Source organism: Lampetra fluviatilis, chromosome 28, assembly GCF_964198595.1.
Source record: "Lampetra fluviatilis chromosome 28, kcLamFluv1.1, whole genome shotgun sequence".
NCBI lineage: Eukaryota > Metazoa > Chordata > Hyperoartia > Petromyzontiformes > Petromyzontidae > Lampetra > Lampetra fluviatilis.
The window spans coordinates 12,255,391-12,268,514 of NC_136302.1; the positions used below are offsets into that span (position 1 = coordinate 12,255,391).

The 13,124-nt window shown below is 53.4% G+C and overlaps 1 protein-coding gene across 11 annotated transcripts in view; it reads right to left on the reverse strand.

Moving 5' to 3' along the window:
* LOC144942803 (rap1 GTPase-activating protein 1-like) overlaps window positions 1-13,124 on the reverse strand; it is a 55,841-nt gene that overhangs the window by 21,542 nt on the left and 21,175 nt on the right. For 10 of the 11 annotated variants that reach the window (XM_078869758.1, XM_078869755.1, XM_078869759.1 and 7 more), the window contains 3 exons: window positions 5,579-5,672; window positions 2,124-2,162; window positions 603-635 (listed from right to left, as the gene is read on the reverse strand). In XM_078869758.1, the coding sequence (XP_078725884.1) occupies window positions 603-635; window positions 2,124-2,162; window positions 5,579-5,672 (166 nt within the window). The remainder of the gene's footprint in view (window positions 1-602; window positions 636-2,123; window positions 2,163-5,578; window positions 5,673-13,124) is intronic. The other variant, XM_078869753.1, reaches the window with a different exon arrangement.

Sequence of the window (13,124 nt, forward strand, 5' to 3'; positions counted from 1 at the left end):
CGTTGGCCTTCATAAGTGCTCCCTCAAAACACTCGCCCCATCAGCCTGCTCAGGGCTGCACGGGGGATCTTTGTCTTGGTGCTGAAGAGACATTGATTTTCCCAGCACTCTCACAAACACTCCAGGAACACTCGGTGAGTGGCCAGGCTGTTGCCGGGGCAACGTCAATGTTTGTCACATCTCGCACAGTGACGCTTGTACCCCGGGTGAACTGGCCCCCTCCATAGGAATGTGGACATTTACACCACAATGATTTTAGCACGGTCCTATATTGGTGGGATGGCAAAATAAAGTTTATAAGTGCATGTATGGGTAGGTGGGTGGGTATTTGTGTGGGTGGGTATGTTGATAGGTGACTATGTAAGTAGGGAGGTAGTAGGTAGGTGTGTGGGTGGGCAGGTAGGTTTGTGGGTGGGTGGACGGATGTGTAACAATATCGATATGCGTGTAGATGGGTGGACATGTAGGTGTGTCAACTGGCGAGTGGCTAGGTGTGTTGATTGGTGCACAGGTGATCTGTGTAGGGAGGCAGGTAGCCTGCCGGAGAAGCAAGCCGCCAGGTACTTGTTGAATACGAGTGGGTGGGTGCTCTGACCACTCGCCTCCTGTATGTTCGGGTACGGAATGTATTCATCCTGCGAAAACACAAACAAACGCCACGGGTTGTCGCGAGCGCGCACACAGCGCGGGCAGGCCGCGGGAGCGCAACCGCAGCTCCAGACGCGGCGCGAGCGACGAGCAAAGTTTAGAGGGGCCGGTGGCAGCCGATTTGAAGGCACCCCACCCCCCCGGGGCAGCGAGGGAGATTAGACTTTAGCGAAGTCGGGGTTTGCGAAGGAAGCGGTGAAAGCGGCTCGGATTGTTACACCGCAGGACCGTGAGCGATGGCGATGGCTTGTGGATTGATCGTGGCTGATGTTGAATTGTTAGAATGAGGACACCGCAGACATTCCAGGAAAGCCCCACGGAGTCTCGGGACCCGATTTCAGGAGGATCCTGCCAAGTGCTGGCAGCAGGGGGCGATGGTTGCTGCGACTGTGCGTGTCTTCCAATCGAGTCATTTGCGGTGTAAAGCAAAATCTGATTTCGACCGCGACGCCGGCACGCCAATGGCTCTGCTCTTGCGAATGGCGTCACGGGATCGTTCGCAGTCCACTGTGATGCACAACCGCAGTGTTAATCAGATCGGGTGCCGGATTCGAACCGTGAACCTCTTGCAAGGAGAGGGCCACGTGGGTGTCTGCAAGGCACGGGCAGGGAAGAAGGGACACGCCTCGAGCGTGCATGGATTTGGGAGTCGGCATTTTGGACGACCAGGAGAATCTAAACGATCTAGATGAAACTATTTCATGTTTTTACCAGGTAAGGCCCAAGGACCTATATATCTCTTTTTAAGAAGCGACCTGGCCACAAATGATCGCTCGAATAAGTTCCAAACAGAGGAGGCAGCAGTGGAGAAGGAGAGAAAGGTGCTTCCCAAGTTAAAACACAAGCTATGGCTATAACTGGGTTTCATAGTTACATTCGAAATGATATTCTAGTCGTGCCCATAACACAGAGTGTAGCTTGCAACTTGCAAAAACAGCAAATAGAACAATATTGTTTAAATAGCGGGTTTATAACAATGTCATTTATTTACCCAGAAAGGTCTCAGTAAGCCTCAAAACTTTATTGGCTCAAAGCATTAGCAGAGCAAACAAAAGCATAAAGGTCATCAATCCACATACAATTCTAACTATTTACAGAAAGTTGTGCACAGCAAGTGTTGCGTAGGGAGCACATTTTGAAGGCCGAGACAGCGCAAGTGGGGGTGGGTAGACAGCAGCTTTCCCGGCCACCTTTGTCTTCCCGGTGCTGATGTTTACACACCACACCCGGTACTCGCTTTAAAGGCAGCCTCGACTGAGGCAGGGGAGATCCCTGGACGGGTTCAAACACTCGCCACTGTCATCAGTCACGACGAGAGGGGAATTGAACTCGGGTCAACGCCAGATTGGTAGCGCAGTTGCGCGAACCACTACGCTCCCGCTCCCCACACAATATCTCTGCGGTGGTCACAAAGAGACGAGCCATCTGGAGACAGCGGGCGAGTGTCAATCAGTGGCGTGGCGAGAAGCATTCACCTTCTTGGATTTCTCCACCGTCTCGAAGGGGCTCTTGCTCTGCAATCACAAACACGGTGCGAACACCGCGTCACACTCAGCCACGTTAGCGACGCCGCTAATAAGGAGGCGTGTAGGACCGATCCCACTGCTTCTGCTGCTGCTCGTCGAACGGCTGCCGATGTGGACGCGGAGAAACGACTCCAATTTCACATTCAGGTGGTCAAGCCCAGATAACCGGAGCAGCGGAGTGCAATCACTGCGGTGTTTCCTTCTCGTGTGTGTGGATGGGCCGTTGCGTCGTTATACGTTGCACGGGCTGTTCTGGATAATTAGCAGTCGAACACTATTGGAGCGTTTTGAATGTTGAGGTATCCGCATCTACTGCCATGGTTTGTGCAGATGCGGTTTAGGGTGGACCATGAGCTTCGTGGAAGATCAAACTGACTCGCACATCCATTAACTGGGAAGTTAAATAACAACTTGACCCCCTACTGGCAGGCAAATGTCCCATTGCAAGGCTGTTACTCTGAGTTCACCTTGTGCCACACAGGGGCAGCTGCCACCTCGGGTGCCCTGCTACGCACTGCATGCGAGGCGCATCATCAACATTAAGTGATATTTGTTATTTCGTTTACTGTCTTCAAATGTTATGCAATAGCGCATGTTAAACACTGCAATTGATTTGCCTCACTTGTGCAATGCGGTTAAGCATTACTGAGGCATTGCAATCGTGGTTCATGTCAGGCCTAGAAGGCCTGAGGCCTGAACCCCTACCCCCCCCCTCTTGCTTGGACGCCCAGCCAAGGGAGCGTCCTTGCAACGGACATGGGAACTAGGCAAGGAATGGCGCCTGGTCAGACCTAAGAAAACAATGCAGCATTTTATAAAATTAAATAATTCTTAAACAAGATAACATTGTTATTATTACTAAAGTGAGATTGTTATTTGCCTCCATTAAGGTAGATTAATCCGACTTTCTCATGAAATATGGCAATGCCATGAGACTTTTTTTATGACACCACCACGTGCAAATGTGTTTCATTGTCACAATGACCCATGTGACCTGATCCGACCAATCACAGCACAGCAGCGCACCGGACCATTCAGTTAACGATGCAAGGGTGAAGAACCCGGAGGGAACCCCAAGCAGGACCTGGGGAGAGGGGTCGTCCATAAATGACGTCACGCGATTTTGGACGATTTTGACCCCCCTCCCCCTCGTCACACGGCGTCACAAAAAGTCAGACCCCCCCCCTCAAATATGACGTCACAAAGCTCTGCCCCCCCAAAATAGAACATGCTTCAAATCGCTTTAAACTATTGTCATTGTAGTGCGTTTTAATGTGGCGCTGCACTCTGATGTTGTAGGAGAAAACATGTATTAACAAGTCTATTTAATTAAGTAGAACGTGTTGTCTATATTTATTTTAAGTTGCGCATTTTGATGTGACATCACATTTCTCAAACCCCCCCCCCCTCGTCACACATCGTCACAAATGTCTGACCACCACCCCCCCCCCTAGGTGCGTGACGTCGTTTATGGACGGCCCCAAAGACTACAAACGCCGCACAGAGAGGCGACAGAGTTGGGAATGGAACCCAGGGCGCTTTCTTGCTGTGAGGCGGGAGCGTTACCACTGAGTGGGCAACCACCGTGCCCCACTTTCACTCCGCCGATAAAGAGACGCCCGATTGAAAGTGGAGCGCCTGCCCTGTGCACCGTCGGCGCGGGGCTGGAATGATCTCCGGCAGATCGCGTGCCTCCTACAGACACCCGATCCGTGTGCACACACGCACCCCACAAAGACAAACATCCCCCGTGTAGCCTGTGACAGACTGTACGGGCAAGTGCTGTCGGCGAGCGCCGATGAAGGCCGGTACGGTACACGAGGGGGTGGGTCGCCAGTACCCCGCCCGGCCGCCTTTGTCTCCCCAGTGGCGATGTTTACACGGCGGGCCAGATGCTCATTTGAGGCCGAGTCGACCTTGGGGAAGCCTAGGACCGGTTCAGAAAACCGTCACTGGTGTTGGTGGCCGTGAGCGGAGATCGAACTGGAATGGACGGATTCGTAACGCCAACCGCGACACTACCGCTCCCCCACCAGGCGCGCACACACACACACACACGCGCGCGACCCCCCCCCCCACACACGACCCCCCCCCCCCACACACGACCCCCCCCCCCCCACACGCCACTCCCCCACACACGCGCGCCCACGGCCCCGAGACATTCCTGGGCCGGAGAAAGCGTCGCGATGCGAGGCGCGTGGCCCAAACACCGAGAGCCCAGCAGCATTAGCAGCAGCAGCAGTAGCAGCTGCCGCTGGGCTCGTGACTCACGCGGCACGCACGGCACGCCGCTCTGCCTCGCGCGACTGGACGGAGCGCCCAGACATCGTGGCAATGTACGCACACTGGCGGAGCCAGTGGGGGGGGGTGGCACGTGCCCCTCCCAATGATCGGATCGAAAATCCCTCACTTCGATCGGATCATTGGGGTTAATTAGTAATAAATCGGCATTTTGCGACCCCCACTGCCACTGTGTAGTATATTATTACGTGCCAGGGACTCTATGAGATGATAGGACAATAGTCTGAGTCCATAATTGGCGATAAGTAACGGCAAAGCGGTTTTAAGTGATTCAGAATTGTGCGCAGTTGCGTCTACAGTCCACAACTTCCCTGAAGGCATTCACCTTCAGCGAGCGGCGATGCCGATCACACAACGCGGTTCGAATTCGACCCTCGATCGATGGCTGCGCCATCCCGCACACACGTCGAATAAAAAGCCAGAGACAAGTCCTTGCTAACAACTCCTCTATCATTTTTCATTGCTGGAGGGGTTGCCCCCCCCTACCTGAAAATCCGTCTGTTGAACTTTTTTCGCACCGTACGTAGCCAACCGCGCTCAACGGAAGGTGTGAAATGGTAATAGCCATTTTTTTCGCCCGAGTATTTTCCGGCTGCCGGCTGCTATTAGTGGTGCAGGTGGCCCGTGACGAGCAGCCGCGGTGCAGAGCGTGCGATATGTATACTGGATGTGGTGTTCCCGGGCACGGGAGATATTTTCCAGGGTCACCGTAACGGAGCCGGCGCGAGGATGCGAGCGAGCGTCGTTATTCAGCACCAGCGCCTTGTGCGGCAGCCACGGGGTTAATGTCGTTGGGTTGCGTCACTGGTGAAGGGTCGTTAGTTGAAACGTTGGACATTCATGGAGTACTACTCTCGTCGCAGTCACCCCAAACCACACTGGGTACCCTGAACAGACCAACCACCACAACCACTCTCACCACTCTCACCACCCTCATCACCACATCCACTCTAACCACCACAACCACCCTCACCACCACAACCACCCTCACTACCCTCACCACCCTCACCACCACAACCACCCTCACCACTCTCACCACTCTAACCACCCTAACCACTCCAACCATGCCAGCCGCCACAACAAGCCACTTGGACTCCACTGACCTTGATGAAGGGTGGCGCGGTGTGTGGAGCGGTGTGTGGAGCCAGGCTCTCCTTGCTGCACAGATCGGACGCCATCTCCGTCAGCTCATGTCGACTGCGCATGGGGGCGGGGGGGTAGAGAGCACACAGCCCGCTCGACACCACAACCACCACCACCGTCACAACAATCACCACAACAACCACCACAATCAACATCACAACAACCACCACAACAACCACCACAATCAACATCACAACCATCCCCACCACAACCACCACAATCAACATCACAACCGTCCCCACCACAACCACCACCACAATCACAACCACAACAACCACCGCCATAACCAATACCAGAATTTGCCATGAAGTGACGGTGACGTCACCACGGCGCTTGTGCCAGGCTAGGTGCACGCCAAGGCCACGTGAAGTGTCGAACGCCTGCTGGCAGGAGGTCACGGCACAGACCCAGGTGCCACAGGTCGACTGACCGAGATATGTGGCTGATGCACCACCTGTGCCCCCTACTGTGACCACTTGCTGTGCTTTAGCCACTCCACTCGTTGTTGTTAGCGTCGCTCCTTTGCCCTCCGTTGTTGTTGGAGGGCGACTGCCTCCAACTCCCAAGTAGCAACAGCGGCGTCCTTCACGAGCCTCCTCTATCACAACCACCACCAAGACCACCACAACCGCGACCACCACCGCAACCAACACTACGAAATGATACACCCCCAACAGCAAAGCAACTTGACACTCAAGTTCCATTGAGTATATTGGTTCGTCGCTGCGAGAGATACCGTGCCTCCACGTGACAGATGGGAAGACAAGCGGAGAGAGTTGATGCATAAACGCGATTAATTAGAGTTGACCAGTGCCTTCTACTACTCCTTCATGTCGAATGGCAACAGCACATGTGGACATGTTCACATGTAGACACACACATATACCGGTCAACCCCTATTCAGTGCCTACCTTATTACAGACCTTATTGGTCACCCCGTGCCCTTATAAATCTCAACGTTCATCCCACAAAGTCCCACCACAAGGTTCAAACACAAACAAAAAGATACAAATAAAAGCTCCAAATTAAGACTAAAAAAGTGTTGCCGTATTCTAACGGCTGCACGCCGTCTGGACCTGAAAACTCAATTTCCCTGTACAAGAACACGGGGTCCACCGCGTGGGTTGACAGGTATGTGAACATGTAGATGCGTAGTCACTTGAACATGCACAGTCGTTCATGAATGAATCACTGTGCGGTCCCACCCACCCCACGGCCCATCAACGCACTCGTGAGCGAGTCGGGCTGGCACGGCTGATGTGAAGCGACGCAAGAGCACGGGGATGAGGCAGTCACCCTGATGGTTACCACCACGAACCTGCGATCCAGAGGTGGATCTCCCGGAGCGCCAGTCGAACCGGTGCAGCACGGTTCTTAGATCTGCCCCAGCGATATTAAAGCGCGATGCCGCCGGAGTTACTCCATCGGCAGGGTCGCGTGCGGTGGGGTAAAGTGTGGGTACTGCCCAACTCATCGTGGAAGAGTAGGCCAAATACAGGGGCGGTTTCTTCATTAGGGCGATTGGGCGACGCACCACCAATGTCATTCAACCACAGAGTCACGCTAGCCGTCACTGTGCCTCTGGATATAGTCCAATCAGCGTCATGTCACGTTCTGTGGAGTACCGCCTCTTTTTGGGCGATTTCACTCCGGCTGAGAATCGCCCCGAGTGGCCCCATAGACTTACATTCAAAGATGATTTTTTTTCGAACGGGGGGCGCTGCAATGCATTCTCTATGGCTTCCGGGAGGGCTCGCACTAACGTGCTTACGTCATCATACGTAAGCACGTTTCAGTCAACAATTTTATTTGTCGCCACCTAGTGGAATCTTTAATAAAATAAACTTGAGTGGTTTGTTTTATATTCTCAGGTTTTTTCGGTAAAGTCACGTAGGTAAAACATTAAAAGTAATGAAAGTAAAATAAAACAAAACAAAAATAAAAATAAAATTCACGACGTTTCGGAGGCAACACAAGTCTCCGTCATCAGGTGGGACCGTCACAGCCAGATTAGCTGCATCAAGTGAAGCAATGATTCAAGATGTAATCCCTTATAAGCAAGTTGAAGGGGGGGGAGGAGAGGGGGGGGGGGAGTTCATCAGAATGTGGTAGCCAATGAATGGAACGTATCGGGAGGGAGGGGGGGTGGGAGGGGGAGGGAGCCAACAAAACATTTGGCGACGGCTTGGACGCGGCTGCTGCGCACGCCAACACAATGGGCAGAGAGGGGGGAGGGGAGGTCTGATACACATGATAGAACAAAGGAACGAAAATGCCCATGTTTATACCAATGCAGGCTGAAAAATGAAGAGAGTACTGTTAAAAATAACTGGGGATGTTAACACTCGGTGAAGTAAATTAAAATAGTGCCTGTCAGATAAGATGGTCCAAAAAGTGTAATTAAGTCTTTTTTGCGTGGTTAATAACATCTTTCCAGTGATTACTGAGTTTGTACCCATCATCACGGTTGAAATTATGTCTGTGTTTGTATATTTGTATGGCTTCGTGTACAAACCTTTGATGGTAGCCAGGAGGCTTGCAGAGAACCTTGGTCTCGGAAAAGACAATTTCATGAGAGCCCGCCGAGTTGTAGCAATGATCGGCAACGGCCGAAGAATCAGTTCTGCCGTGTTTCAGATCTGACTTGTGCTCGCGGACACGATCAGCAACATGACGTTTTGTTTCTCCAATGTAGCAATCACCACAAATGCAACTCAATTTGTAGACTCCAGGATACTGTAAGTCAGGAACGACATCCTTCACAGATGGAATCAGATCACGGATTTTATGCACTGTGCTGAATCGGACTTGGATCTTATGTTTGTTTAGAATTTTGGAGATCTTTTTGGTCACGCCTGCTATGTATGGTAACGTGATAGTTTTGGTCGGAGTTTCATGTGGTTGTTTCTGTGTGGTGGGAGAGACAGCTTGGCGGATAGTACGGTCAGAGTATCCGTTCATCCTGAGGGCCCGATGTACATGTCTTAATTCATCAGTCAGGTGGTGTTGGTCAGAAATGCCATGGGCTCTGTGGTATAGCGTTTTGATGAGAGAATTCTTTTGAGATGGGTGGTGGTGGGAATCCGGTTTCAGGTAGGAATCTGTGTGGGTGGCTTTCCTGTAGACAGAATGTCCCAATGTCCCAAGGATCCGTCAAGCCTCCTCTGTTTAAGAATTCTCTCATCAAAACGCTATACCACAGAGCCCATGGCATTTCTGACCAACACCACCTGACTGATGAATTAAGACATGTACATCGGGCCCTCAGGATGAACGGATACTCTGACCGTACTATCCGCCAAGCTGTCTCTCCCACCACACAGAAACAACCACATGAAACTCCGACCAAAACTATCACGTTACCATACATAGCAGGCGTGACCAAAAAGATCTCCAAAATTCTAAACAAACATAAGATCCAAGTCCGATTCAGCACAGTGCATAAAATCCGTGATCTGATTCCATCTGTGAAGGATGTCGTTCCTGACTTACAGTATCCTGGAGTCTACAAATTGAGTTGCATTTGTGGTGATTGCTACATTGGAGAAACAAAACGTCATGTTGCTGATCGTGTCCGCGAGCACAAGTCAGATCTGAAACACGGCAGAACTGATTCTTCGGCCGTTGCCGATCATTGCTACAACTCGGCGGGCTCTCATGAAATTGTCTTTTCCGAGACCAAGGTTCTCTGCAAGCCTCCTGGCTACCATCAAAGGTTTGTACACGAAGCCATACAAATATACAAACACAGACATAATTTCAACCGTGATGATGGGTACAAACTCAGTAATCACTGGAAAGATGTTATTAACCACGCAAAAAAGACTTAATTACACTTTTTGGACCATCTTATCTGACAGGCACTATTTTAATTTACTTCACCGAGTGTTAACATCCCCAGTTATTTTTAACAGTACTCTCTTCATTTTTCAGCCTGCATTGGTATAAACATGGGCATTTTCGTTCCTTTGTTCTATCATGTGTATCAGACCTCCCCTCCCCCCTCTCTGCCCATTGTGTTGGCGTGCGCAGCAGCCGCGTCCAAGCCGTCGCCAAATGTTTTGTTGGCTCCCTCCCCCTCCCACCCCCCTCCCTCCCGATACGTTCCATTCATTGGCTACCACATTCTGATGAACTCCCCCCCCCCTCTCCTCCCCCCCCTTCAACTTGCTTATAAGGGATTACATCTTGAATCATTGCTTCACTTGATGCAGCTAATCTGGCTGTGACGGTCCCACCTGATGACGGAGACTTGTGTTGCCTCCGAAACGTCGTGAATTTTATTTTTTATTTTTGTTTTGTTTTATTTTACTTTCATTACTTTTAATGTTTTACCTACGTGACTTTACCGAAAAAACCTGAGAATATGAATCATTGCAGTCACGAAAGCTTCAAATCTAGAATGGTTTGTTTTAATAGTGAGTATAGAAACAAACAAGATGTATTGTAAGAGTCACTTTATTTTTCATTAATATTAAAGAAGTGAAGTTGCCTTTACATGCTTAAGCTGTTAATTTATCCTTTGCATGGGTAAACCTTATCTTTATAAATCATCCAGACATTTGCCCCCCCTGAGAGATTTTGCAGGAGCCGCCACTGGCCAAATACCCTCTTGAGAGAGAGAACAAAACTCGACGTGCTCGTCAACAACACTGTGCCCTTGCAGTGGAACTATATATGATAGGCGACGTTTCGGGTCAATGGCCCTTCTTCCGTGGAGCTCCATTTGGCGGAGACCCTTTAGCCTAGCAGCGGCGTGAGCTAGACGTTTCGGGGCCGCGCCTTTACCAGACAATACGGTCTCGGGGAGAGCGGTGGCGCGCGGGGGGTGCCACGCCCCCCCCCCCCCCCCACGTGGCACTGCCATCGCCACGCGCCCACCCCCACGTGGTAGTGTCACCGCCACGCGCCCCCCCCCCCCACGTGGCACTGCCACCGCCACGCGCCCCCCCCCCCCCCCCACGTGGTAGTGCCACCGCCACGCGCCCCCCCCCCCACGTGGCACTGCCACCGCCACGCGCCCCCCCCCCCCCACGTGGTAGTGCCACCGCCACGCGCCCCCCCCCCCACGTGGTACTGCCACCGCCACGCGCCCCCCCCCCCCCCACGTGGTACTGCCACCGCCACGCGCCTCCCCCCCCCCACGTGGAACTGCCACCGCCACGCGCCCCCCCCCCCCCCACGTGGTACTGCCACCGCCACGTGCCCCCCCCCCCCACGTGGTACTGCCACCGCCACGCGCCCCCCCCCCACGTGGTACTGCCACCGCCACGCGCCCCCCCCCCACGTGGTACTGCCACCGCCACGCGCCCCCCCCCCCACGTGGTACTGCCACCGCCACGCGCCCCCCCCCCCCCCCACGTGGTACTGCCACCGCCACGCCCCCCCCCCACGTGGTACTGCCACAGCCACGCGCCCCGCGAGGACACCGCCGCAGCCACTGCGGAGGGGGACGCTGCCACGTCGAGACACGTGGGGGAGACACGGGGCAGATGTGGGGACAGATACGTGGAAACAGGCACGGGGAGACACGAAGAGACGCAAAAAAATACGAGGAACCCAAAGACACGGGGAGACAGCGACACCAGACATGCGGCAAATCCACCCAGCGTGAACTCACCATCATCACCACCGCCATCGTCACCATCATCACCATCACCACGACCCCACCACACGGGTCCCAGCGTCCCTGGGCACTGCTGATGGAGCTGATGTGGGTGGTGTCACCCAACCCCGCACAGAGCCCCCAGTAGCAAACACCACTCAGACCCCCCCCCTTCCTCCTCCCCCCGGCCACAGACGCACACGCGTACGCACCTAGCTCGACACGTACACAGCCACGCAAACACATACACACAAGACAAAGATCCCCCGTATAGCCTTGAACAGACTGTTGGGGCAAGTGCTGTGAGCGAGCACCTATGGCGACTGCCTCCAACTGCCCAGTAGCGTCCTTCACGAGCCTCCTCCACAGAGGCCGATCTTGACACCGCTGGTACCAGTCATCGGCAAGTCCACTCAGCTCCACGTCCTCCCGTACCACATCACTCCATCTCTTCTCTAGCCCGTGCTGCGCCCGTTTAGCCCCCTCCATCCGCACGAACAAAAGCTGTTTCGGCATGCGGTGGCTGGGCATGCAGGCTACATGACCCAGCCAACGCAGCCTTGCCTGCCGGAGGAGCTCACCGATGGGACTTTGCCCAGATCTTTCAAGGATTTGTGACCTCCTCACAAAATACAGCCTGGTTAAACACAGGATGGATCGTAGGCAGGCCAGCTTAAATGTTTCTAACCGGCGAAAATGCTCCATTTGGGGAGTCCACGTTTCACACACACACACCTACACATACACACACCTACACACACACACCTACACACACATACCTACACACACACACCTACACACATCTACACACACACCTACACACCTACACACACACACCTACACACACACCCCTACACTCACACACACACCTACACACACACACACACCTACACTCACACACACACACCTACACTCACATACACACACCTACACACACACACCTACATTCACACACACACATACACACACCTACACTCACACACACACCTACACACACACACACACCTACACACACACACCTACACTCACACACCTACACACACCTACACTCACACACCTACACACACACACCTACACACACACACCTACACACACACACATATACACACACACACCTACACACACACACCTACACACACACACACCTACATACACCTACACACACACACTCACACACACACACACCTACACTCACACCCTCTTCTCCCCGTGGAAAAGTCGCCCCGACAACCCCCACTCTATGGCAACGCGCGGCTCTTGAAGCCGCGACGAGGACTGGAGGAGGAGGAGGGAGAACGCCGTGGGGAGGTAGAGCCGAGACGGGGGGTTCAAGGGGATAGAGCATTGGGGCAGAGGGGGGGGAGTTGTGGGGGTCACAAGAGAGAGACTTGAGAAACGAGAACGGAAAACGACAGAGAGAGGAGAGAGTGAAGGGAAAGAGAATGAAGAGATGGGGGGGGGGGGCACATGAAGAGAGAGGGGTACGAGGGAAGGGGGAGAGAGGAGATAGGTGAGAGATAGGGGAGAGGGAGGGAGGAGAGATAGAGGCAGGAGAGAAGGGAGCTATTCACGTCGCTGGGAGCGAGTGGAGGCGTGAGAGTGTTAAGTGCTGGCCAAAGTATTGACGGTGACTCTGCAATCACGACTGAGAGATGGGGCGCTGAGGAGGCATGAGCTAAGCGACTGGCCGGCTTCTTCAGACGGGGACACCGCTCATACAGAAGGGAGTAGAGATGAAGATTAGTCCGCAACTTTGCGTGCCGCTGCCTGCTGGCCACGGGGAGGGAGATTCTCAACATCTGTGCGTGATCCACCAACTCCTCGCTGTTGCCTCCACACGGTGCTGGATTAGAGGCCTCCACGTGCAACAGCGTGGCCACCACCGCTACCCGCCTAGATCC